The sequence below is a fragment of the Pollachius pollachius genome (genome assembly GCF_949987615.1).
Source record: "Pollachius pollachius genome assembly, chromosome: 4".
Taxonomy (NCBI): Eukaryota; Metazoa; Chordata; class Actinopteri; order Gadiformes; family Gadidae; genus Pollachius; species Pollachius pollachius.
The window spans coordinates 14,388,711-14,415,224 of record NC_136937.1 but is presented as its reverse complement, the minus strand read 5'-3'; the positions used below and the strand labels follow the sequence as shown (position 1 = coordinate 14,415,224).

General features: G+C 45.4%; 1 protein-coding gene across 5 annotated transcripts; it reads right to left on the bottom strand.

The window, feature by feature from the left end:
- Positions 1-675: 675 nt before the first annotated feature.
- LOC307075241 (tyrosine-protein kinase JAK2-like) lies at positions 676-26,514 on the bottom strand. Of its 5 annotated transcripts, none has more exons than XM_079735774.1 (24): positions 26,173-26,514; positions 21,575-21,895; positions 20,394-20,517; positions 20,074-20,194; positions 19,530-19,675; positions 18,786-19,065; positions 18,384-18,497; positions 17,526-17,683; positions 14,931-15,039; positions 13,979-14,165; positions 12,869-12,996; positions 12,008-12,142; positions 11,441-11,528; positions 10,957-11,084; positions 7,438-7,576; positions 6,684-6,835; positions 6,045-6,195; positions 5,777-5,910; positions 5,141-5,330; positions 4,640-4,764; positions 4,164-4,336; positions 3,732-3,849; positions 3,371-3,487; positions 676-3,189 (listed from the first exon to the last, which is right to left on the bottom strand). In XM_079735774.1, the coding sequence occupies exons 2-24, from the start codon at positions 21,804-21,806 to the stop codon at positions 3,082-3,084; spliced, it is 3,357 nt and encodes a 1,118-aa protein (XP_079591900.1). In that variant the 5' UTR covers positions 21,807-21,895; positions 26,173-26,514; the 3' UTR covers positions 676-3,081. The 5 variants fall into 5 exon arrangements, with proteins under 5 accessions (XP_079591900.1, XP_079591899.1, XP_079591898.1 ...); XM_079735773.1 differs by having other exon boundaries at positions 21,575-21,867; XM_079735772.1 differs by having other exon boundaries at positions 21,575-21,854.

Genomic DNA, 26,514 nt, shown 5'->3' with positions numbered 1-26,514 from the left:
GGTTGGGACGGGGAGCGGGACGGGGAGGCAGGCAGAGAGGGGGAGGGAGAGGCTTGGGGAGGGCCGGAATGTGTTGGGATGAAGCAGGACATTGTCGTTTGAGTCAATGTTCAACTCTCCTCGATTACTGTGTTTCACTGACCGTGTTATATACAACAATTCAAAAGCTCATGCATTGGGGGACTAAAGGAAAACAAGCCTGTGTAGGCTAATTGTCTAGATAAACGGAATTATATTTTAATTGTCCTTATTGTTGCAATATGATGATGAGTTACCGATAGATACTATTGAATTATTGGAGAATCGAAGGCCTATATATTTTCTGATATGAAGTTGTTTATGATTTACAGTTCACCGTTAGTTTCACTGGTGTGGTAAACGAATTACCTGCAACGGTACAAATATTGAATAAAAATATTGCTAAACAAATCAACATTTGGACATTGTGTGTATTCATATCGTTAGAATCCGATTAAATTAGACATCTTCATCTCATCCCGCAGTGAGTAAACGAGAGCTATAAACACATTGGCAATACTGTATGCATCCTCCCGGCATGACCATTGACATATAGGCCTACATAGCCTACAGCCAGGGACTGTACGTCATGGGCGCCAGAGCTCTGGTCCGTGGGGGCCCCTTGTCTACCACAGACCAGACACGTCAGGGAAAACGTACAGTTAATCATTTTAATGATCTTTAAATATTACACAAAAAATGGCAAAGGTTTGCAATTTAAGAAATATAATAATCCATAAGAATAATCCAAATCATCCCAAACGTTCATTTCAGGGACAATTGTTAGTTTTTTGTCTCAAAAAAATGTAAAAAAGGAACATGTTATCGACATCAAAAGAGAACATTACAATACAATCATAACATTGCCACCATTCAAACGATGGGAGTGTGTGTGGACGATGGCTGGTTGAATCAGCCTCACCTGGCCGAGTCTGATTGGAATCTGGGGCCAGGTGAGGCTGCAAACCTGTTGCACATTGAGTAATCAGTGTGCAACAGGTTAAACCAGCCAACACCACACACACTCAGGGAGTTCTCCTGGCAGCGGAGCACCTTTGCAATGTTCTTTGCAATGTTGATTTGCTACACAAATCAACCAATATAACAGCACACAGCAACACTGAAAAGAACTTCAAGAATGGCCTACGTCCTAATAGTCCCAATACTATTGGGCCAATAGTACAGTAGGCTTCCTACTATGCTATTGCAACAAAGCTGGAGGGCAAATGTAATCCTTTGACAGTGTGAGCCTTGTAAACAACTGCTTAGCATTCTTTCACATTCAGCATGTTGACATGACTCAATGTTTGGTAATGCCCGATATCCATTCCACATTGATATCATAGGTTGATTTGGTACGAATTTACAAAGGATCGATAAAATAATTAATAAACATTCCACAATGTTTTTATCACATTTCCAAGAAATAATGATATAAAAACATTAGATTATTATAGAAAAAGATAATCGCTTTTCGATTCACAACATAAAAATACTGCCGGAATTGCAAAATTCTTTGAGGCTTTCACAAAACATGATCAACAATATTTTCAATATTTTCCAATGCATTAGGACATGTATTACTACTCACTGCTGTTTAGACTTCTGTCTTTTCACCTTTGACCTTCTTGAGCCCACCATTAGCTAAGCAATAAAACTAATCTTAGTTACGGTATATAATACACATTCATCAGTCAGACTGATGTTATATTTCTGCAAACTGCTGAGGTTGATTAATACTGTGCTACACGTAAAGGCAGGCCAACATCCCAAGAGACTTGTCTTGCTTAATACTGTGCTGCATTTAAAGGCAGGCAAACATCCCAAGAGACTGATGTTGCCTAATACTGTGCTGCTTGTCGTCTGCATGACAAACAAACACTGCTTGGATTAGTTGGCCCACTGTCAACATTTATGAAATGCTTTCTGGCTGACTACTGGCACACCTTTTTAAGTCGAGATTAATTCGAGGTCACTTCCACCACATTACATCCTTTTTCCTAAGAGTCCTGCTTCACTTTTTAAATAGTAAACTAGTTTGTTCTGTGTGTCACACAGAATAATCACAATATTTAGGAAATATAATCGAATTATGAAATATGATCTGATCAATATTCACAATAGAAAAATCCTTTCGTACTGAATTTGCATGATACACACCTGTTCTGGCTTGGTACATGGAGCACTTGAATCCTGTCATTGCAGATATCATAAAATTCCCATTTCCCAGGTCACCAGTGACTCAACACAAAGCTTTCCTTAAGACCCCCTTGACATGGTCCATGGTCCCCTATCCATGCTCAGGGTCTGACCCCCCCAGTCTTGGTCCTCTGCCTTAATCTCCTCTTCTCTCTTTCTCCTCACCTGCTTCTTCCAACGCTCCACAGAAACAGACAAGTCCATAAGAAGGGCGTCAGGAGGAAGAGGAGGTCCATATTAGGTCAACGTCAAGGTATGTAGCATGGCTGGTTATGTAATAGGTTAGACTTCTGGTGCTGGGTGTCTACTGCTGAAGTAGAATCGTATCCAGGCAGTCCCGTCTGGCTACTAGTCATATACATATAATAGGGAACAGGGCCATTGTATCAAAGAAAACTGAAAAAACACTTCAACTCACATTCGACTTGCCATTGTCGAGTTTCAGTCGACATGAACAACCTAAATGCTACAAAATATCAAAGGAACTGCCCTGCTCAAGCATCACTTCAAAATATAGAGAGGAAGACTTGATTTGGTATGAGAATTCATCAAATGTAACACTCTGTAATCAACGTCAAGACAAATGTGGTTGAGGTACTGAGGTATCTGCTGAATGCTGTTCGGCAGAGGTGGTTCAGTCAAGGTCATTGGGGCCAATGACCTTGGTCATGGAGGTTTGAGGGAGACCAGGACGGACGGCTGTGTAGCTGAATCCCCCAGACGGGTCCTTGAGGTTTGTGGAACGTGGAATCAGAACGAGGTTTGGATTTTATGATTCGGCTCAGAACTCTTCACTTCCGGAAATCTGATGAGCGAGAGCGGGAGAGAGGTGGATGGCCCGAGGGGAGGGGCGGAGGTTGAACCTCACCCCACCAGGCTGTTCTGGGTCGTGTCCACGCTGTGCGCCAGCTCCCTGAAGGTGGGCCTCAAGGCCGGGTCGCCATGCCAACAGTCCGCCATAATCTTCTGAATCTGTTGGGACGGATGTTAGGTTAGGGAAAGTTGATCTAGTGTAAGGCTAGGGATGGCTAGGTTAGTGTAAGGGTTGGCTAACGTTATTGAAAGGGTCGGGTTAGCTGAGCTAAGTGTAATGTTATGGTTGGCTTAGTGTAAGATTAGGTTGCTGTGGTAGACGAGCGGGGGTGGGGGTTACCTCGCTGGGGCAGTTGTCAGGCGCTGGTAAGCGGTATCCTTGTTTCTTGAGCAGGTCGATGAGGTGGTACACTATCATCTGGCCCTGCTTGTCATTGCCCATCTCGTTCATCAAAACCTGAGGGCAAAAAGAAATAAGCACCATGTGTCAAACTATCTGTTCTCTTACAGTATATTCAGAAACATTAAAGACCGGGGGGGGGGAAGGCTTGAGGATTCCTAAAGGTGGTGGTGGACCCTGGGGATTCAACCCACAATCTTTCGGCTGGGAGTTGAACACCCAAGCCAGTACTTAACTTCAGTGCGTCATGCATTTCATTCATTTAGCAGTAAGACTTGTCCATTAAGGTCAACGGCCGTACCGTCGGGGGGCTGCACGTCTTCTCGCTGTACGTGAAGAGCTCGTAGAGCACCACGCCAAAGCTCCACACGTCTGACGCCACCGAGAACTTGCTGAGGGTCAGGGACTCTATGGCGTACCTGCAGGAAACACAGGAGGAGAGATCACTCGATGCGTTTCTAGAAGGCTTTTCAGCATTCTCCTCCCTGCGTCATCATGCAGATCGATCCAATCGTGTGTAACAGTGTCTTATAAGCCCTGATGTGCTGGGCAGCTAGAAGGGTGCATGACACTTTAATTAAGTAAGTAAATACATATGTATATATGTATATGTGTATGTGTGTGTGTGTGTGTGTATATATATATATATATATATATATATATATATATATATATATATACACACACACACACAAACTGCATATCCTAAGCAGAGGTGGGCTGTGGTTCTGACCAGAAGATGGGGCTCTCCCCAGGGTCGGTGACGGTGTAGTACTCCTTCCCCTGGGGCAGGACCTTGGTCAGCCCGAAATCTCCGATCTTCACGCGCATCTCGCTCTCCACCAGGATGTTCCGGGTGGCGAGGTCCCGATGGATGTAGCGCTTCGTGGCCAGGTAGTCCATGCCCTGCAGCAGGGGGAGACAGACAGACAGATAGACAGACACAGAAAAACAGACCAGAAGACAGACACACACACACACACACATACACAGACAGACAGACAGACGTACAGACAGACCGACATATGCAGAGAGACCGATGCACAGAACGACAGACAGACAGATGCAAAGACAGAAGAACAGACACACACCGATTAATTGAGGTATTGCTGATTTACTATTCAGCCATTACGGAGACTCTTTCTTTCCGCAGAGGGAATCTCCTAGACACCCTTATAGACGTGTGTAGGATGAACCAGGCCTGTGTACCTTGCAGATCTGGGATGCGTAGTGCAGCAGCTTCTGGGAGTCGAAGCGCTCCCTGTACTTGACCAGGTAGTCCCTAAGGCTCCCGTAGGGCAGGTACTCCATGATCAGCCTCAGGTTCCTCCGTCCTGCAAACGGACCAATCACAGAGCAGAGGTTTGGAGCTGGCAGAGCAACAGCACAACGCCGGTGGATTAACCCGGGGGGGGTTAGCGCGGTCAATGCGCTGACAATGTTGACGATGGTGTCACAAAAGGTCTTAACTCATTTTCTATGTTTTGAAATACTTTCTAGATATTTAAACATCAATAAAAGATGATACGCGGGTGTATTTCCCCCTTGATTAATCGCAAACCCTCCCCCTTCGCGTTTATCTCAACAAACGCAATTATCTATACAACAAACCAAAAATCGGAGGGACGGCCGACCCTCGCAGCGGCGGGATAAAAAACAGTGACAGAACCCAAATGCCGTTGCTGCCGGTCCCAGTGGGATGGCCCGTACCAGCGCTGTAGCACACGCCCTTGTACTTGACGATGTTCTCGTGCTGCAGGGACTTGAGGATCTCGATCTCCCGCTCAAAGTCGCGCAGGTGCTCGGCGGTGCTGTGCTGCAGCTTCTTCACCGCCACCACCTCCCCCGTGCTGTCTAGCAGGGGATCGTACCGGCACAGCTCCACACTGCCAAAGTTACCCTGGGGGGGGGGGGGAGAGAGGGGGAGAAAGGGGGAGGGAGAGAGAGGGAGAGGTACATTAATGTTTGCGTAGCGAGGCAAATATGCGTATGGGAGCAAAACCCTTCAGAGATGACATATAATGATGATGTCATAATATGAGCGCACAGAGGGCAATGCACAAATATGAATTCATCTCTTGTGAACCCAATATTGGAATGGAGCCCTCAAAGTCATTTGGAACTCCCCCCAGTACTCGATAGGCCATGCCTCTTAATGGTTTCATGCCTAATTTGTCCTCTGACCGTGTTCCCCGTCTGTGTTGGTGTGTCTGTACTGGGGGAGCGCGATGTGGAGCCTCACCTTGTTCCCCGTCTGTGTTGGTGTGTCTGTACTAGGGGGTGTGGAGCCTCACCTTGTTCCCCGTCTGTGTTGGTGTGTCTGTACTTGGGGGTGTGGAGCCTCACCTTGCCCAGCTGCTTGAGGAAGATGAGGTGGCGCTCCATGAACTGGGTGGGCTCCCGGTGGTCCAGGGTCAGGGAGACGCCAAAGCCCCTGGTCGGGCTGGGCAGCATGTCGCTCTCCACCAGCAGCTCGTAGTCTGAGCAGGGAGCGGCCCGTACGTTAGCATCTCATCATCAGAACCGTCAGGCGTTTAGCTAGAGGTGCTGTTTAGAAAAGGATCAAATGGAGTGCGTGTGCGTGTGTTTTTGTGTGTGTGTAGGCTGCTCTGACCTGGGGTGAACAGGCTGTTGAGGTCTCTGATGATGGCCCTGAAGGAGGGCCGGTGCGACGGCTCATAGTCCATGCAGCTGTTGATGAGGTTGGCCAGCTCGGTCCACTTGGGGACGGCCAGCTGGTGCTTGTCCTCATAAAACAGGTTCTTCTGCAGCACCAGACCGCCAGTTGCCAGGTTGTTGAATAGGAGAACCAAAATCCACCAATAAGATAATTTGCTTTGGATTCACTGACTGATTTTTAGAAGTAAATCGAGAGTCTGAGATTTCCCTTTTGTCTGTGTAGACTAGAACGTTTAAGAGGTAGGAACACAAAGTAAAAAGCTGTGCGACTGGTGGAAACATACGGATGTAACAATCACCAACTCACAGTTGGATTTTCTGAAGAAGGTCTAGTCAATTGCTATCTATTCGATACGCCTAACGTTGTGAGACTGTCCTGATCTCAGAGTTCACGTTTTGTTTCTCTCTGCAGATAATATATAAATATATATATATATATATATATATATATATATATATATATATATATATATATATATATATATATATATATATATATATATATATACATAAACATAACAGTGTGCTGGACCAGTTTCCCCGGACCCCTATGACGAGGGGGTGCTCCTCCTACCTTGGAGATGTCCATGTTGCTCAGTGGCTTCTCCCCCTGGTTGCAGATCTCCCACAGGGTGGTCCCGAAGCTCCACTTGTCGGCCGCCTGGCTCAGGTTGCGTGCGTTCTGGATGCACTCGGGGGGCACCCAGGGGATACGCTCCATCAGGACTGGGGTGGAGAGGAGGGGAGAGAGAATTACATTAAATTTAATGTATTTAGCTTTAACAATAAGTGTAGATAAAATTCTATCCAGAAATTGCAAGAATGAGAATTGAAATAATAAATGTAGAATTTAGATGGTTTTCTGCAGTGGCTACACACTGCTGGTTTGAAACCTTTAGAGACACTTTTTCTAAGAATGTCAGAAGAGAATGTTTAGGCTTCAAAAGTGAACAAGAGCTGGCTGAGTTTATCTTAGTCATAAGCCAATCACAGGATTACAGATCCCTGTCTCCAGCAAGATGAATGGGCAGGAAGAAAGTAACGAAATAAAACAAAGTGAACAGCCGGTCACACAAAGTTGAGCTGGCCCACCTCAGACTTTCGATTATGAATCTACAATCCTATTTGTGAGATTACCTTCACACTAACATACTCTTTGTTCTTGATGATCTGATAAACACACATATCTGGACGCCATCAACCCAATGGCCTCCCCTCATTAGATAAGCTGACTGCTGTGTATCTTGACGTTGATTGGTTTGGGTTTCTCCAGACACCGGGTTCTGAGCTCCATCGTAACGAACATAAAGAGCCCCAGAGCCCCTCACCGTCTCTGGGCAGCACGGTGATGCTGATCCCGGGGTCGCTCAGCTTGATGAAGGGCAGGCTGCCCGTCTTGCGGTCCTCCTCGCGGATAAGCAGCACGTTCTTGGCACACACGTTCCCGTGGATCAGGTTCTTGTTCTCCTGTTAGATCGCACCGTGGGTGAAAAGCTTGATGAGTGTTTGATTCGCTCATACATCAGAAACGGTACAGCTATGGAGCCAACTATAATGCTGAATTTTGACACAATAACAGAGGTACTTTTTTTAAACTTATGAATGATTTTCTGTCAAAATCAGATGCATCACACAAAAATTATAAGCAGGTAAGTAAGTGCTCTCGAAGAGGATTCTTTTTTTTCTGTCTTGGTCCGGATTGGACCGTTTTCTTTGGACCGGATTGATCGGTCTTGGCCTGGACTCTAACCTTTTTGGACTCGGACTCGACAAGCCCTGGTCTTGGACTCGACAAAGGTCATATTGACTACAGCTCTGCAAGAAAGTAAGACCTGTGATGCCACCAAAAAGGCAAATCAACCGCATTGATTCAGCCACTCACTGGGCTATCGCCCGGTGTAACAAAACAAATGAACCAATCCCGACTGAGCGATAGAAATACAATGTTAATTAGTGGTGATCTCGGTCTATGGTTTAAGCACGTCTATGGTTTTAGCAGTCTATGATTTACCTTTGTGCACGTTATAAAGTGTGACAACAGCGACCCCTGGTGTCACACTTTATGAGGAGTAACAGTATATAGTGTAACACCAGTCCGTTTAAATATCCTCAAGCTGGCTCCCTCTAAAGTATGTGAAGAATATCAATGCCGAACATTGGGCTTGAACACACAACATGCTGACAATATGTCATTTAGTCTGGATGTATAATCGAACAGAACCAAGCAGGAATGCTTGTTTCTTTTTGTAAACATTCCACCAGAAGGGCTAGGTTAAAAGAGGATAGCGCCCAACGTGGGGCTCGAACCCACGACCCTGAGATTAAGAGTCTCATGCTCTACCGACTGAGCTAGCCGGGCTGGCAATTCACCATGCAGCATTTGATAAAAAAAAAAATCCAGAGCCCCCTCCCCCTAGGGTCCCCTAGAATCATCACCTATCAAACCTTTTCCACGTCTCTGAGTGTATGTATAGTGTTCCCCACACTATATAGGGATTAGGGAATGAGGCCACCATTATGCCCAATTGAACAAACAATCTGCAAAAATTACCTCAAAATACAATTTTTGTTTATTGCAGCACCTTTTCAAGGACCTGATTATGATGTTTTCCCCTTGCAATCGGTTAAACGTTACTATTTGTTAAAACAGATGGAAAGACACTTTGTGCTCACTGGGGGTTCTGAAAAGGGGACATGGGGCCCTGGGAGCTACCCTTAAGAACAAGCTTGCCTGCCCCCTGTGGCCCCCTTAAATGTTAAGTTTGTATAAAGATAGAGAAATATGGCTTTTGAGAAAAAAAACATTTTCATTATATGATCTTAAGACAAGGTGAAATGGAACATATCTATGCTCCTACATAGATCAAATTCCTAGACAGCACATAAGCCAGCTAGCTTTTCTCTCCAGACATTCAGTAGATAAGGGGTCAACTGTAGGATATGTTAGGAAGGGAAAACACAGCAGTTCTATCAAATCTGCTTTTGGGAACACATTTTTTCACATTTTATAGGTCGAAGGTTTGGACTGTTAAATACCGTTTCACACAGTAAAAAAGAAACAGATCGTCCCTGGGTGGGCTTGAACCACCAACCTTTCGATTAACAGTCGAACGCGCTAACCAATTGCGCCACAGAGACATGAGTCTGGTACACCATGAATGTTGTAGAAGACCACAACATATCCGCATACGGATTTTAGAACGAGGAACCATTTAGCCCAATGTAATAAAACAACTTGCAAAAATCTATGATATAAATCCACCACTTCAAAATACTATATATTTTTTTCATTGCAGCACCTTTTTCGAGGGCCAGACTATGATGTTTTTACCTTGCAAACTGTGGTCTCTTGAATGTAACTATTGGTTAAAGCACATGGCAAGACACTTCTGAAAAGCGGACATGGGGGGTGGGGGGGGGGGGGGGGGTGCGCACCCACAGCACTCCCAGGAGTTGGAGTGCTGTGGGTGAGGCAGCACCCCCTGCAGGAAAGCATGCGTATGACATATGTGTCATTCCACTCAAGATAAATAAATTAAAAATCTTCTGTCCCACTTTCTATAATGCACTTATATAATATTACATTAAACCTGGGAGATCTAAACAAAAACAAAACAAATAAACAGAGAGAGAACAGAGAAATCCTATGACGCTATTCACGAAGCCCTCAGAAAGGACTTCCACTACCCCTGAACGTCAAGCAGTGATGGGTGTAATTCATTACACAACACAACATGCACCTTATGGTAAGGTATTGATTTACTAAAGCTGCCACCGAGCATCCTAGGCCTGATGCTGACGAGGCCTGAATACTTTCTTGCTTTTGCTCTTTTAATTGATCAGTTAGTAATTTTATGCTTATGGTTTATCTGCTCTGCGCTGTGTTTTTTGAAAATGTAGGCTAAGGCTAAGCATGTGTGTTTATGAAGTTTTTTATCATGGTGTGTTGAGTCATTCACTGACGGCTGCTATTTTTCTATGGATGCATAAACCTTAGACAGAGGGGGCAGAAAATAAATCTGAAGGTGTCTAACCCCTTTAAGAGCCCTCGTGGCCCCGGGCCCGGACACACTAAATAGTGCCTTTTTTCTTACTTGATTCCCAATAAAAACTATACACCAATTTGCATAAAGTAAGCATATTCTGTCCACTCCCATGTTGATAAGAGTGTTAAAAACATGGAAAACGCCCTTAACGGTGCATTTTGAAAAGATGAAAAATGTGCGATTAATTTGCGATAACTATGGGAATAATGTGATTAATCGCATTTAAATATCCAAATCGCTTTTTCAGCCCTAATAAAAATACCATACAGGTTTCATACTAGTTAATAATGAACAATGTTATGATAATGTATAGGTTACATGCATTAAGCCACTTTCAGTTCTACCGATTAAGTCAATGACTTGCGTCATTGACACTTGAGAATTAATTGACGGTTCTGATGTGAAATGGCTCACTTTGTAATCACCGTTTACGGCCCCCCCACTGGAAGCCCCTCAGCACATTCCCCATCTTAATTCAATGGTAACTCGCACAATGCTTTTATTATTGAAGTGATGTAGACCCTCAATGGCATTTCATGGCTGTCTTTAAGGACAGAAGCTGAACGACAGCAGAAACCTTCTCCATGGTGTTCTTAAACCGTTGTAAATTGTGGACTGTTGTGTATTTAGGGTTGCTGTTGTGAACCATTTTCTTATTTCCAGACAGAGTTACGACTACGGACATCAACGTAACCCATCAAACATAATGTATCTTGTACCACGGTAATACAAGGGAGCACAGTGCTGGCGGTGTGTGTGTGTGTGTGGGGTGAAGGCCAGCAGGAGGTTTGGACGTCTCACCAGGAAGTGCAGCACCCAGGCCAGCTGCTTGGCCACCTCCAGCTTCCAGGGGATGTTCACACCCGCCTTTTTCTTCATCAGGTACATGTCCAGCGAGCCCAGTTTGCTGTACTCCTGCACCATCATGTCTGACGGAGGGAGGGAAGCCGTCTCGTTAGTGTTTAACTGAAGTGTGCGGTACGTCTCCACCCTCTAGTGATTTCTAGAGGGTGGAGAATCACTTTCAGGTGAGGTGGGGGGATTTTAATGCGTTTGAATGAAATGAGTGTCATTCTAGAGCAAGCATCCTGCATGTTGTCCATGGATGGATTTGGATTTGGAAAGCAACATATATTAAACCGACGTTTGGGTGGATGGGTAGGTGTGTGTGTGTGAATGTGTGTACGTACATGTGTATGTGTGTGTGTGTGTGTGTGTGTGTGTGTGTGTGTGTGTGTGTGTGTGTGTGTGTGTGTGTGTGTGTGTGTGTGTGTTGTACACTTACTCTCTTCTCGACAGACACACACACCATAGTTGTGGAGCAGGTGTTTGTGTGATAGTTGGCTCATCATGCTGGCAGCTTCAAAGAAAGACTGTTGGGTTAACCGAGAAAGAAAGGATTAGGGTAAGGATTAAATGATACATTTAGGAGTGATCCATTGAAGAAAATATTTTGTGTGTGGTAACTGCCAGCAGCTTTGCTAGTATGTAGTTGACATTTTAGTCAGTGTCACTTCGCAGAGGGTTATGTCCAACGTGATCAACACTGAATTTAGAAACCATCGTCATTAAGGAGATTAGACACCCTGCTCTAGGATGCCTACATATAGGCTGTGGATCTTGGGGATCAAACCCAGAACCTATTGGCTGGGTTTCAAAAATACCCATGGTTTGATGAAAGTAAAAAAAGGACATGGAAGGAAGTCTTCCGATACCATGACCCACGGTTGAACCAGTGGTCCTGACCCCCTAGTGGGCCTCCTAGTACCAGGACCCCATGGGTGGACCAGCGGTCCAGCACACCTACTCGGTCCTCCTAGTACCAGGACCCCACGGGCGGACCAGGCCTCACCTCAGAGTAGTTGCGATGAGCCTTGTCCAGGACTTTGATGATGACCTCCATCTCGTGGACCTCCCCGTAGTCCCGCAGCTCCTTCCTCACGCCGCAGAAGATCTTGGTGAAGGTGCCCTGGCCCAGGCTTTTGTTCTGGAAGACACAAGAACACAGGAACAAACCGGCTCAATGACCATTGCTCCCCTACCAACTCATTCCACCTCCTGTAGGTCGGTGCTGTCCCAGCTGCCTGCTCTCACCTCAACCCTGGTTGATCCTCTGCCCCTGACCGCTTCCAAATCTAACATCCACTTCCTTCAAAATGTTCACAAACAACTCTTCACCAAAGTGAAAGTAGTGTGACACTCGTAGCATACTAACATACCCCTGGGTTGATTCATTTAACTTCATTCATGTGTAAATAATTTGTCATTATCCAATAAGGAGCTATTCGTCTTACAAGCTTTCCTGTGGCTTCTTGGCTTATTTATTCCTTTCAACTCACTGGTAGGTTGCTTTTATGTAATGACTGGCCCCCAGCCCCATACCCATTGACTGTTATTCTAGTTCCTATCATTAACACTACTAAATAATGTCTTAACACAGAGAGAGAGAGAGAGAGAGAGAGAGAGAGAGAGAGAGAGAGAGAGAGAGAGAGAGAGAGATAGAGAGAGGGACCAGGGTTGGGAGAGCGAGAGGATAAAGAAGGTAACAACAGGCCAATCAATGTCACCCCTGGAGTTCAAATGAGGACATCAAGGCCCTTGATTGGCCCATTGATGATGATCTCGTTATGGTACATTTTATCAGCTAGCCCATCCATTGTGTGTGTGTGTGTGTACATTGGCCACAGCCGGGTGACAGAGCATAGCATCTTACAAGGGTGAGGTCTTCCTTGCGTATCTTGTGGAACACCATCTGGCTGATGTGGTGCTGGTGGATGGCCAGGGAGTCACCAGGGACCTCCACCCCCTGGGGGCTCCTGCACACCAACAGGTTGGACTTATCTACCCAAAGTCAGAGGAGAGAGAGAGAGGGGGAGAGGGTCATACAACATACAGGAGGTCTAGTAGGGGTAGGAACCCCCCTACCTGTAGGCCTCTTAAGGCGAGCCCCGTAACTCATACTTGCGCTTTGTGGAAATGCATCTAAATAGATCACTTCCAGTCACTTTGGATTAAAGTGTCTGCTAGATGAATAGTAAACTGTTCAAACCGTATTGGGTTGTAACATCATCGCAAGTGTAACTTGGTGGCGGCTATGACTCATATGACTTATTATCATTATGAGAGCCTTATTTAACAATTGGCCCACACTGACACATCTTTCTCATCCCTTCATGTCCCATCACCCTCGTTGACTCATGAGGGCTCTGCCTCGCTGAGTGGCGCTGTCAATATTTCCTCCAGGGTTTCGTTCAAACAAAGCCGCAATGTCCTTCTTTTATTGAGGTGTCAAAGTGACCAAACCGTGTAATTTGGCATAATGTAGACGTTGCTGACGCAGTCGACATTTACATACATTTGTCAAAATGTCTCAAGTTTTTCCTGAGGAAAGAAATTTCAACAATGAGCGCACAATTACAGGCCCACTTTGCGGAAGAAAGTGAGGAAGTGGCTTTAAGATGGATTTTAAAATGGACGTTAATTAGCCTAAGTGGGAAATAGAGTCATAGAATGCCAGCTCTGTTCACTGGAAAATAGCAGAGTGGAAGGGGGGCAAGGGGGGGGGGGGGGTGATGAAGAGGAGGAGGTGAAGGGGAGGAGGAGAGGAGAGGGGAGGAGAGGAGGGGGAGGACGGGGGAGGAGGGGAGGAGAGGGGGGATGAAGAGGAGGAGGTGAAGGGGAGGAGGAGAGGAGAAGGGAGGAGAGGAGGGGGAGGAGAGGGGAGGAGGGGAGGAGAGGGGGGATGAAGAGGAGGAGGAGGGGAGAAAGGGGGGAGGAGGGGGAGGGGTGAAAGAGGGGATATGGGGGCAGTGTATCTCCGGACCTTTGATGGTGGGGGGGAGGCACTTGGTGAACTGGAAGGTGAAGCCCTCGGTGCGCAGCACCTCCTTCTGGTACTGGTGCAGGAGATCCTCCAGGGAGCCGAAGCTCCGGGAGGCCCCTTGGAGGAGGAACTCGCCCGCCTCCGTCTTCATGATCTGACAGTGCTTGTAGTGCACCCCTGAGTCGTTCTGGAGGGGAGCAGCACACATGATGAGGAGGATGATGATAGGATGAATAATAATAATAATTATAATAAAAAAATACATATGACCAATTAGGAGCCCACTAGACACTTCTCCTTGGAATAACTCTCTAATATTCTCATTGAAGTCAATACATTTATTTTATTTATTTTTTAAAAAGTTTTCTGTTGATGTTTAGCAATATTGCAATACGTCATTAAAAGAATATTGTAGTACTTTACATCAGAAGAATATTGCGATACATCATAAGAGGAATATTGCAATTCTTTGAAGTTTTCATTCATAGTAAATCTAGAATATGGTGATCTTTCTAGGAGAATACTACACTGAATTCAGCTAAACTACAATAAACTAGAGAGTTCTACATTTCGAGGAGGAACGTGGTAATATGGCTCCCTCTAGTGGTTCACTGGAAATCATTGCCAATTTGGTCCTCTATATATGACCTAATGTGTTTATGTACCTATGGTATTAGATATCAAGGGTGTAGGAACCGGGGGGAACGGAGGGGACGTGTCCCCTCCAATATCGGAGACAGGCGCATTTGTCCCACCTAAAAATTATACCGGATCTGTCAGGTTTCCGATATGTGTCCCCCCCAATGTTAAACTCATTCCTACGCCCCTGTTAGATATAGTCCCAGCTGAGCTGAACTCATAACAGAACCTATGGTATAGATAAAGCCCAAGCTGAGCTGAACTCACAACAGTACCTATGGTGTAGATATAGTTACGGCTGAACTGAACTCACCACAACAAAGGACAGGAAGTATGTGTTGTAGTCTCGGGGGCTGCTGCGCAGGATGAACATTCCTTGGTGGTTCCCCAAACAACGCAGCTTATGAGTGGTGAAGTCGACCCTAGGAAGGGGAGACACACAACGGCCTGAGTCATGGTGATGTTGGATCAGGGAGGCCAACGGTCAATAAATATGCGAGGTTGCGATGAAGGAAAGTGTTTGACCAAGCGTTACCCCGGACCTGCGCTGCGGGCTGTGGAGCTTTTTATTTTTTAAGAATAACTTATACATACTGCGGCAACCTGGCCGGGGCCGATTAAGGACATGCAGAGCACCTGGGGAACAGGTGGAGAAGCAGGGCTTAAATAGCCTGCTTCTCCACTCATTTGGGGCTCTCCTAGCCATGGGGCTCCTGTATGGAGAGACCGGTCCTCGTGGGTGACGGGATTCCACCCACGAGGGATAGGACCGTCGATCCCTCCCAGGTTTTTTCGTTGTTGTATTATTTTCCGTATGAGACTGTTTTATTTAGGATTAAACATGCCTTTTTGGCTTTTTGCCAGCTATGTTGTGTCCTGTTTGGGGAGGAGTTGGTTCACTCTAGAAGGCGGGTTTGCTACAATACTGATTCATTCGTTCATTGAAAAAAGTTTGTTACCATAGTTGTGACCTTTTAATTGTCTAGAGCTAAAAATAAATGTGGAATATACAACTGTATGAAAACCTGCGGCTGAGAACTTCTCAGAGATGAGCACCCCTGACTAGGGGGGGCCCCCGATTCACACTGGGTATTTCCCACACTGCCAAAGATGCAAAGCGAAATTATGTAATATAGGTGAATTTGAATATACTATTTTCAGTTCAGCAATAAATAAAATAAAAAAACAACCTGCGTGCAGGCTGAACTTACTCACAATCTGCTGTTTTGGTTTAGCCTCTGTTCAATTATTATACACCAACTTGGTTTAGATCGGCTTGGGTGTTCCGCTGGGGCTGTCTCGCTTGTGTTTGTGTGTGTGTGTGTGTGTGTGTGTGTGTGTGGCTCGACGTGTGTGGCTCGACGCCGGTCACGGGCGAAGCACCGCTCGACGCCAATGTTGTTTTTGTAAAAACTGAAACAACCGCACCCGTCGTACCTGCCGCCGTTAATGTAGTCAGTTGCTGAGATGTTCTGCAAACTTGTTCTAATCATGTGCGCCGTGTCGGCGTTAAGGGGTGCTTACAAACAAGCATTGAGAAGCGGCAGGATCTACCAACAAGCATGGGCTGTCCACGACCCTACTCTCGACGCTATGGGTAGATCAAATCCCTACACAGACTTTTCAACATTCTCTGGACCACTGACTGAACATCACTGGAATGATTTCCAAATGGCAGAAAGGGCGTTTAGAGAGACGTTGGATACAAAGAAAGTGCAGCAAAAAACGCACTTCCTTTCGTCTGCAGATCCGGGCAAGTGGATGAGATTAATATCACTTCTCAACGGCGTATTCTACAAGAATGGCATATTGAGTGGATTATCATATGGAGGGCTTTTTTTGAAATACACAGCACGCATCCTGAAGAAACTTCCAGTGGGCCAACCTTTCCCTGGGGAATTAATATCAGCTTCACTCGCTTCCTGGATTGAGATACAACTCCGCTTTGTAAGGGATATAATCCAGCCCTCTCTTGGGGCCGTACAAAGCCGACATTCCAGGAAAGTAAAACGCAATAAACTTTCATATCTGTGGCAAAACAGAAGAACAAAAGCGATACAAATCATTCTGAATAATAGCGAGTACCCCGCCCCGCCCCCCTGCTCCAGTAACATCGCACACATACAGCCCTACTATGAGGATACAAACATTCATGTGTGAAACCAGAAATGTTTCAATGCAATGACCCCCATGTATTTCAAGGTATAACAGCAAATACACCAGATGTCATTGTGATTGATGAGAATAGCAGAGAGGTATTGCTATGGAAAGTTAGTTGCACTTTTGACTCAAGTTTAGAGGAAGCTTTCCTCACTAAACAAGTTAAGTACCAACCATTAGTGCAAGCTATTATACGTTCAGGCTATAAATGCCAGCTCATCGTTTTTATTTTCGGCAGCCTAGGTCATGTCCACAGGCTGGTGGTCAGAGGCTTGAGAATTATGAGGTTGTCCAAATGTAAAGCAAAGCAGCTTGCAACATATTGCTCAATCTCCTCCATTATAGGCAGCCAAGCTATTTGGAGGAGGAGGTGTTTTCTGTACCCATAGATTTTCTCTGTATGTTAACAGACTGTGTGCAACCAACGTTGATTGAATAAGCTCATGTGTACGTATTGTCTACTCTGTGCATGTTTGACTCAAGCATTACAACATGTTGTTTTGAGGATGTAGGGTATCAAAAGCAACTGAAAATATTTGTGCCCCTGCAATGTATTTTATAAATGCGGACACAAATAAAGACATTGAAATGTGTATGTATTTCAGTATTTGTGTGTGTTTGTACGTGTGGGCATGTGTGTGTTTGTATGTGTGTGTTTGTGTGTGTTTGTGTTTGTGTGTGTGTGTGTTTTTGTGTGTATGTATGTGCGTGTGCATATGTGTGTGTGTTTGTGTGTTATCTGACTCACGACACAGGCCCATGGCAGTAGCTGCGGATGGCTTCCAGGAGTCGCGGCGGTGCCACCTCCTTGCAGAGGTAGTGATGGGCGTTGGCGACCAGCCTGTAATACCCGTCCACCAATGACACAAAGGACAGGGCCTCCTGCAGAGAATGAAATTCCAGGTCCTGTAGGGATTGAAAAAGACCAAAGATTGTAAAAATACTTTTGAGGCTGACAATCAGTGTGCCAGGATCATTTTTAAAGTAATTGGCCTTTGGTTTTCAACCAAACACACTCATTGTGTGACGCATGTCTGACTGGAACAGGAACTTTGATTGAGGTTGATGCATCTGGTATCTGTTGTCATCGTATTAGTCAAAGCACTAGTATCCGTAACTGTTGTTATCGGGAAACCCACAGCTCTGATACACTCTGGGATGTATTTATTTAGAAATCTCCTCCAGACGAGAGCTCTCAGAAGGGGATCTGAATAATCAGTCTACAGTGGGTTGTCTACATGCTGTTGATTTGAAACCTTTTAAAGGTGTACTCCTGCTAGCCGAGTTGGTCGACAAGTTCACCAAGATTTTAGCTCATCTGCTATTAGACTTTCGATGTTTATCAATTAACATCACATCGATTAATGTCACATAGATTATCTCCCGCTATCCGGCTAAATCAGAAGAACATTTGAGTGTCGAGAGCCGACAGAGCAGCAGAAGAGCAGCAGAGGGTGGAGGTCACGGTGGAGGTCACGGTGGAGGTCAGGATAGAGGTCAGGATAGAGGTCAGGTGGAGGTCCGGGTGGAGGTCAGGGTGGAGGTCAGGGTGTGGGTCAGGGGGGAGGTCAGGGTGGAGGTCAGGGTGGAGCGATGGGCGCTGTACCATGCTCTGCTTGTCCTGGTTGCTGAGGCTCACGATGCGACCCTCTACAGAGCCTTCCTTGCTGGCCTGTTTGACGCTGATGTCGATGACCTCGGGAAAGTCGCAGTACGTCTCCTGGATGCCGGGGAGAGAGTCGTGTTTTAAGAAAACAAGGCCCTTTGTCCTAAACGCTCCCTTTTTGGTTTGACACTCTCAAACAGTATATATACAGGGCAGATTGGGTGATTTTTTTCTAAAATAGTAATTATATGATAATAATATGATTATTATTTTATAATTATCTTTGCTGCACGTATTAGAATAAGTGCAAGAGACCCAGCTAGTGCTAGACACTACAACAGCCATCCAGCCGTGATACTCTCCCACTTAGTAACGCCGTCCTCCACGTCCCCTCCCACTGACCTCCTCCCCGGGCTCCGCCTCCTGCTCCCGGAACCACTGGATGCCCTTGTTGCCGGTGACCACGATGGTGACCTTGTTGGCCTGGAAGCGCTCGACGTGCAGCGAGGGCAGCAGGGTCTCCAGGCACATCAGGTACTTGAGCTGTAGGTCGCGCACCGCCGCCTTGCAGTCCCGGAAGCGGTGGATGAACTTGCGGAAGCGCCGGCGGATCCTTTTGCGCGTCAGGATGTTGTACTTCGCGATGTGGGCGCGCACGCTCATCGGCAGGTAGGTCTTGTAGCTAACACGCGGCACATCACATACGCGTGACACAAACGCAAACAATGCAGTAGAACCAGGTTCTTTGACAAATATCTGTGAGGGGTGTGTGGCTGTATGCATGTCTGTTTGGTGCCTGTCTGTCTGTCTGTCTGCTTGTGGTACTGCATGCATGCGTGCGTCTGTGCGTTTGCGTGGGTGCGTGTATGTCTGTCTGCCTGTGTGACATCCTGCGTCCGTGTGTGTGTGTGTGTGTCTGTCAGCCTGTCTGCCAGTCTATCTGCGTGTCTGTCTGCAGGCCTGTCTGTCAGTTGGTCTGCCAGTCTGTCAGTCTGTTTGTCTGCTTGTGGTACTGCATGCATGCGTGCGTCTGTGTGTTTGCGTGGGTGCGTGTATGCCTGTCTGCCTGTGTGACATCCTGCGTGCGTGTGTGTGTGTGTGTGTCTGTCTGTCTGTCAGCCTGTCTGCCAGTCTGTCTGCGTGTACCTGGTCTGGTTGTAGAAGTACACCGGGCTCTGGTCACCCTCCTTGGCCAGCCTCATCATGTCCAGGGCGGCCAGGCCCAGACACTCTGCCTGGGCCTCCTGGCTCAGGGGCACATCCACACAGCCGTTCAAAAAGTCACTGCGCCACTGCACAGGAAGAGGCGTGGGGAGCGGGGCGGTAGAAGGGAATCATGGGAAAATGAGTTTCACCAAAACGAAAAGCCCAATCACGATAATTCTGATTGTGCATTTCTATATATTACAATGTTTTCGCATAAAAAAATTCTGCGCGTCACAATTGTACACATTTTATGAGCAAATTATTCTGAAATGATCTTACAATACAGAATATAACAAAACAAATGGGACGAAATTGCGTTTGTTTCACCAGGGGTCGGGTTTTCTAATAGTTGCCCAACGTACAACGTCTGTAATTGGTCATGCTTGCATGTCAATCAAGACCTTTTCCTGATGAGGAGGCAGATCTTGTCCCAGTGAATCAGCGCCCTGTCCCAGACATTCCATGAGGGAAGGAAGAGGCTCACCTGGAAGAACAGGTATGTCATGGTGCAGTCATCCATCACAGGGCTCTCGGTCCCTTTGGCAGTGCCGAAGCGGTGGGCGCAGGAAGAACTGCCATTGTTGTACCATCCAGGGAAATAGTACCTAGGGAGAAAAGGGTAGTGTTGGTTGGGATCCAATTATACTGGATCTGTTGTACTATGGAAAGTACAGTTCCCTTTTCAGCAATCAGATCAAATTGATGATATTGTTCAATATAGTTTCAAAGTTAACATCTGATTCAGTCTCAGCAGTAAAAAAGCAGCACACGCTCATTTATAGAGTTAACGGCCTTTCTACCCACCTGATTCGGAACAGGACTCTCTCATTGGCTGACGGTTCCAGGTTGAGCACGTGATTGGGTGGAAGCCACATTTGGTCGCTCTCCCTCATCAAACCAAACAGGCTGAAGTGCATCGGAGTGATGCCTAGAGAGGGGAACACAATACACAACCTCCTGTCACATACAATGTACTTTATTTCATACTATCTTTATCAATGTATATGCATATAAATAATCAAGGTATATTTGTGTTCTAAATATAAACGTCGATTTTTACAGATGGAAGTATATAAATGTGATCTAACTGTTTACAGGGCTCCTGATAAAATGTTAATATCGTGTTTGTTTTTAACTTAAAGAGCAATATAGACAAAGGAAAGAAGTCATAGCACCTTGAGAGAGGAGGAATCTACCACATAACTTTATTATACTCAGCATTATATCATATAACATCTATTATTTGGGTCATTCTCGTCTGTACTGTATCTAAGGCCCTTTGTTGTGGCTGACAGCCATTCAGCCCTCCAATCACAGAGCAGCCAATGACGTCAATAGGAAGTGAAACAACCCAGGCAACGATTTGTGTTCTGTAGCAGGAAGTAAGTCTGAGGCACGGTGGTTTGTAATGATCCGCTTTAAATATCCTTGTGAGAAAGACTAGAGATGTGTACTTTTCTTTAGTTTGATTACTTTTCTCATACAATCATCGTATCATTGTATAGAAAACTAAACTGAAACAGAAACACAAGACTTTAAAACTAAATATAAATACTATATAAATGGAAGGTTATTATCAACCCTTTCGTTTTCCAATTCCCAATTTATTCCTTGGGAATTATTATTGAAGGCTCAGGGCTCAAGACTGAGGCCAGTCATTTATAACTCTGATGCAGCACAGTGCACCACCTCCTACTCCAGGATTAGCCATTGTCACTGGGACCACCCCCCTGACCCCCCCCCCCCCCCCCCCCCCACACACACACACACACACACACACACACACACACACACACACACACACACACACAAACAGACCCCAAAGATGGCAAAAAGTAGTATGACCAATAAGAGGGATACTGGAGCGGTGTGTCACCAAACCAGCAGAACCATAACGCTCACTGTGGTGGGGAGCAGAGAGGCTACTGTAATAGCCTCCTTATAGAACCAGCACCACGGTGGAAGTAAGCCCCCGTCCGACTCACCGCAGGCCTTGGCGGCGTCCACACACAGCTCCTGGCCCACGTAGCTCCCGGGCGGGTACGTCAGCTTGGCGTCCTCCCCGCTCTTGTCCCCGTCCCGGGCCAGGCCCCTCCCCCTGTGGTACAGGACCACCGTCAGGCACCCATCGGGGAACTGCTTTAGCTCCTGCTCCCCTGCAGGGGGCGCTTCGCCGCGGGGGGCACAGCGGCCGTCGGCGGCCGTGGCTAGCTCCATGTCCCTCAGCGCGATGCGGGCCGCGGGCCGCACCGGGGCACCATCCGACTAGGGGGGGATACTAATCAATAAATTGATTAGTATAGGGTCTGAACACAAAAAGACACAAAAATAATCCCCAAAGAAAGTGAGCAATGAACAAGTTAGAGAGTGAAGCTTTAACCTAATTAATAATAGTAGAATAATGTAATGTATGTAAAATAAATACAGCATAGATACTGGAGACCAGTCAACACATCAATGCACAAATGAGAAAAGTCTTTCTGTAGACCATTTGGGTATTTCTCTTTGGAAATGGACCGACTGAATGTCCCATCCCGTTTCACTGGGCTAGCATCGTGGTCGTGGTCATCGTGGAGTATTTTCGTAAAATCCTGTAGCTAATTATGAATAAATGTCCTTCCCTGGCTACTAAATAGAAGCTGCATATCTAGGAGAGGCCAGAAATTGTGTGTTGAGGGCCTATAAACCAACAAGGAACTTAAATTAGACCAACACAACACAACAAATTCCCAGTGTTGACGAGGGAGGCCCTTTGACATTGGAGGATCCATGTAGAAAGTCCTGTAGCATATTACCTCTAGACATTTCAAAGGTCTTCTGCAACATTGAGATATCTGTTTCCATTATGTTGCCATAATGAGTGGGTCTGCCACGGTATCGAAATGTCTTCACTGCTGCGTTTTTTACCTGTGCCATTTTCTGTGCAGGTCATTTTTCAGTTTGTCTGTCCGTAGCTGGCATTATGATAAAACTACCGGCCCAATGTTTTCACTTTCATCCCCAGAACACTATGTGAATGTTACGCTCTGCCGGGAACCCAGGTGGCTCTCTTTTACCGGGGGCCCTGTGGGGGCCCCGGCGGCCCCTGTGTGTGTGTGTGTGTGTGTGTGTGTGTGTGTGTGTGTGTGTGTGTGTGTGTGTGTGTGTGTGTGTGTGTGTGTGTGTGTGTGTGTGTGTGTGTGTGTGTGTGTGTGTGTGGACGTGTGGAGCTCTGTCTGGGCAAAGACTGACGGCGACGTCCGAGAGAAAGTTTAGCTTTTCGGCACGGTTCATATAAAATATCACAGTTATAACGCTGCTAGACAGCCAGGCTACTAAAGAAGTATAATAGTTGCCATGGGTCGTAACCATGGGGATAACACACCCCCTCTTTCCTAAAACTCTCAACCAAAAGCCATTTTTTTTAATCTCAGTGTTTTAATTCCAGCTGAAACAGTGGGTTCACTGGCTCTTTTAAGCCAATGCGACGCGCCGTCTGGTCTAATTTGCTGGTTCAACATTGTTGTTGGGTTATTATTATTATTATTGTTGTTAGATACCAAAAGCACCCGAGCCGCCGATGACAACATTTCGCTTTGCAACAAGATTGATGTTTTCCGTCTGGGCATTACTAACGCTACCATCTGCTAAATGTTATGTGGATCCACTGTGGAGAAACCTAGGTATTTAGAATGTTTTTTTTGTTCACATGGTTAGATTAAGAAAAACAAGGTATAGCAATATGGGCTGGTAACCGTGGTGCACCTCTTCATATGGCGGTCACCGCGGTGATGCGGTTATTGCTGCAGCCCCCCTAGTAATGTGTATTACTTTAATATTCTTAAGTAATAACCAGAAGTAGTAGACTTTTAAATGTATTACTTTATTAGAGTTGATCAATATTTTATTACTATAATCTCACTGTAAGCATCTATTTATATGACAGTTTATTAACTTTTTCACGTAACAAACAATTAATAAGAGTTAACTTGCCATGCAAACAGCCATGGACATGCAATAAAATGTAGCAAACGTGTGGGGAAGAAGCATTGCAACAGATCTAAATGTGCTTTTTTTTTGCTTTGAATGACTCATGTTGATAGTATCGTTGCTACTGAAGAATAAGCTAAACTAGCAGAATCTTAACAGATGTTCATGTTTCGTAACTTCTTGGTCATTTAGAGAATCCCTGACCTGCCTCAACCCTGCTCTTGTGATCTAGAAGGCTTCAAAAGGCTAAGTGGTTTTAGAAATACATAAAATACATTTTATTTGGTGGACTCGTCCATCAAAGGCATCATACAAAACCTTAAGCGCATAACACAGGGTACCCACAGAGGGAATCGAACTCCTAACCTTTGAAATGCTAAGTCCTAGCTCTATCAGTTTGGCTGGGCCAGAACCTATAGGCCTTGTTCATGTTTTTGCGGGGTTGACATTAAAATTGCAAAAGAAAAACTTTGATACTTAACTGAAAAATATCCTAATATGGGAGAGATAACTTTCCTTGAATAACAATCAGTCAATGTTTAACAATCAAAAAAATCGAAAACTTGCGTGGGGAATGTATATGCAGGCGTGAATATGTTTGTTTATCTCTTCGTCCATGGAACACTGCACCATTGAAAAACAGGATCCCTGCTCTACGTGTGTATCTCAATACGGAAGTGACGGAAAAACACTTCATTTGAACATTTTCCTATTGGTCTGACTGATTCATTTTTAGAGGACTCCTAGCTGTTAGAAACAAAGCAGGGAAAACCAGTTCCCTGGACCAAAAGGGGAAGCCAAAGTGAAGACGTAGGCGCATAATATAAAGGCGGGGGAGTGGAGAAGTGAGGACACAATCGTCCCCCCTCTCTCCCTTTTCTGCTTTTTCTATGTGTAATAGGTGCCCTTCTGGGCAGCCCATGAGTTCATCGCTTGGCTGAGGAGCCCAGTTCCTTGTTGTTGCTTTCTTATCAGGACCTGTATGTGGGCTGAGGTCAGTGCTATCTCCAGCACCAGACCCTTTCGGCACAGCACAGCCCCACTGCTGCAGCTGGCTACTGCTGCCTCAGGCCTGCATGTATTTTCCTACCACCTCTCCAAGTTCTGGTAGACAACATTAGAATGTCCAAAGAAACGAAAGCTTGGTTAATTTCATTCCACACAAACATTTCCCCTTTTCAAACGAATTTTCTGTTAAATCACTGAGCACGCTCCGTCAATTTATGGGATTGATAGTGAATTCACATACATGTTATTGGTGGGTAGCTAAAGCATCTTGCTCCTTGATTATACAGGTCGATTAGGGCACTGGGGGGCACTTTTGGCAGAAGGTCACACACCGTAACCAGTACACTTACGATTTGTTTGTGGTTTTTAAACCGATTACATCATTTATTTATTTGTGTAAAATTTTGCAAGCGCCTCGTCACAGACGGCTGGATGTTGCACTATGCCGTCTGGTTTTCTTGGAAATATGTCGTCTGGCCGACTCGCCGTTCTCAACAAACTGCCATGGTCAAAAGAAACCACTACCATTTCAGCACCATAGACAAAGTGTTCCTATATCTAAATTGATAGTAGTTTCATATGCAAAATCATACCACATTGCACTCCATAATCGTATACCGGGATAGGAGAAACATGTCCAATGTATACCAATCACAATCTGCAATATAACGCAGAGCAATGTTTTGATTAAAAAAATGACGCTAAAACGTAAATATTACGTTTTAATCCTCAACATATTTAATGCAACCCAATTATCTGCATACTGCATAGTAACAACATATATTGAATGATATGGTGAACAGTCACTAAGCAGTCACACACTCGCTTCCTATAGCACTCGTGACTATAACAAGCCGTATGACAAAGAAAAACATTAGTTCATTATTGTTATGCTCAAATACACTATTATACACTATACTACAATACACTATAGGCTACAATATAACTATAAGCTACTTCACTATACTACACTACATTATACTGCACTGCACTACACTTTACTTTACTACACTATACTACAATACAATATAATATACTATACGCCTACTATACGATATAATAACTAGAAATCTTGTTATTTTCGGAGAGCCTTGTTACGAAAAGTTGCTAGTTCGATCCCCAGCTCCTCCTATCTGAGTGTTGATGTGTCCCTGAGCAAGACACTTAGCTCCTGACGAGCTGGCTGTCGCCTTGCATAGTTGACTCTGCTGTCGGTGTGTCACTGTGTGTATTAACCGATGTAAGTCGCTTTGAATAAAAGCGTCTGCTAAATGCCCTAATTGTAATTGTAATTATGCTTTTCTTTCACTTTCCGATTAACATCTACCATGTTGTTTAAAAGACCTGCTGTTCAGTCATTGGTTCGTTAGACTTCAATTGTTTTTCATGAGAATAATACAATAAAGTGTCATGCACCTTTGGGAAAACTCCCTTTTGTTAGAATAATATAACAGTAACATACGACAGATCGTTCATCTCTTGGACATAACAACCCAATCCACACACATTTCCTAAAAACAAACTGAAACTGTTAATAATTGATGTTATCAATGTGGCTCTCAAAACGAAGCACGTTGCCGCTTGGCAATAAACACTTTTCACCTACCAGTCAATGGGTTGTCAGCTGACCTGAGATTAAGATCCAGTCCCAAAACACCCGGGTATTGTGGCCCCCGGAGCCGCTCGAGAAGGCCGGTTACCGACGCTTTCCTCCGCGGCTTAACTTCACGTTAGCTGTCAACAAAGTGTTCACCAGTCACTCCGCCGCACGCTGGCCACTTCCATGTAGGCCTGCCGGGGCTCACCGGTCAACAACTATACGGTTTGCGCTGTGAAAACTTCCCTTTCGGTTCCCATTTCTCAACACGTTATCCCACGGTGTCCCACATGCGTCCCGTGAATGAGGAATAATAAGTAGTAGATGCACGCTCCGCTCGAATGTGTCAGC

Bases quoted from the DNA above. Each gene is read 5' to 3' on its own strand.
- LOC307075241 (XM_079735774.1), bottom strand. From the start codon at position 21,806: ATGGAGCTAGCCACGGCCGCCGACGGCCGCTGTGCCCCCCGCGGCGAA. The intron at 20,195-20,393 runs GTGGGTAGAAAG...TTTTCTCCCTAG, and splicing joins AGAGTCCTGTTCCGAATCAG to GTACTATTTCCCTGGATGGT. The intron at 11,085-11,440 runs GTAAGTGTACAA...TCCCTCCGTCAG, and splicing joins GTGTGTCTGTCGAGAAGAGA to ACATGATGGTGCAGGAGTAC.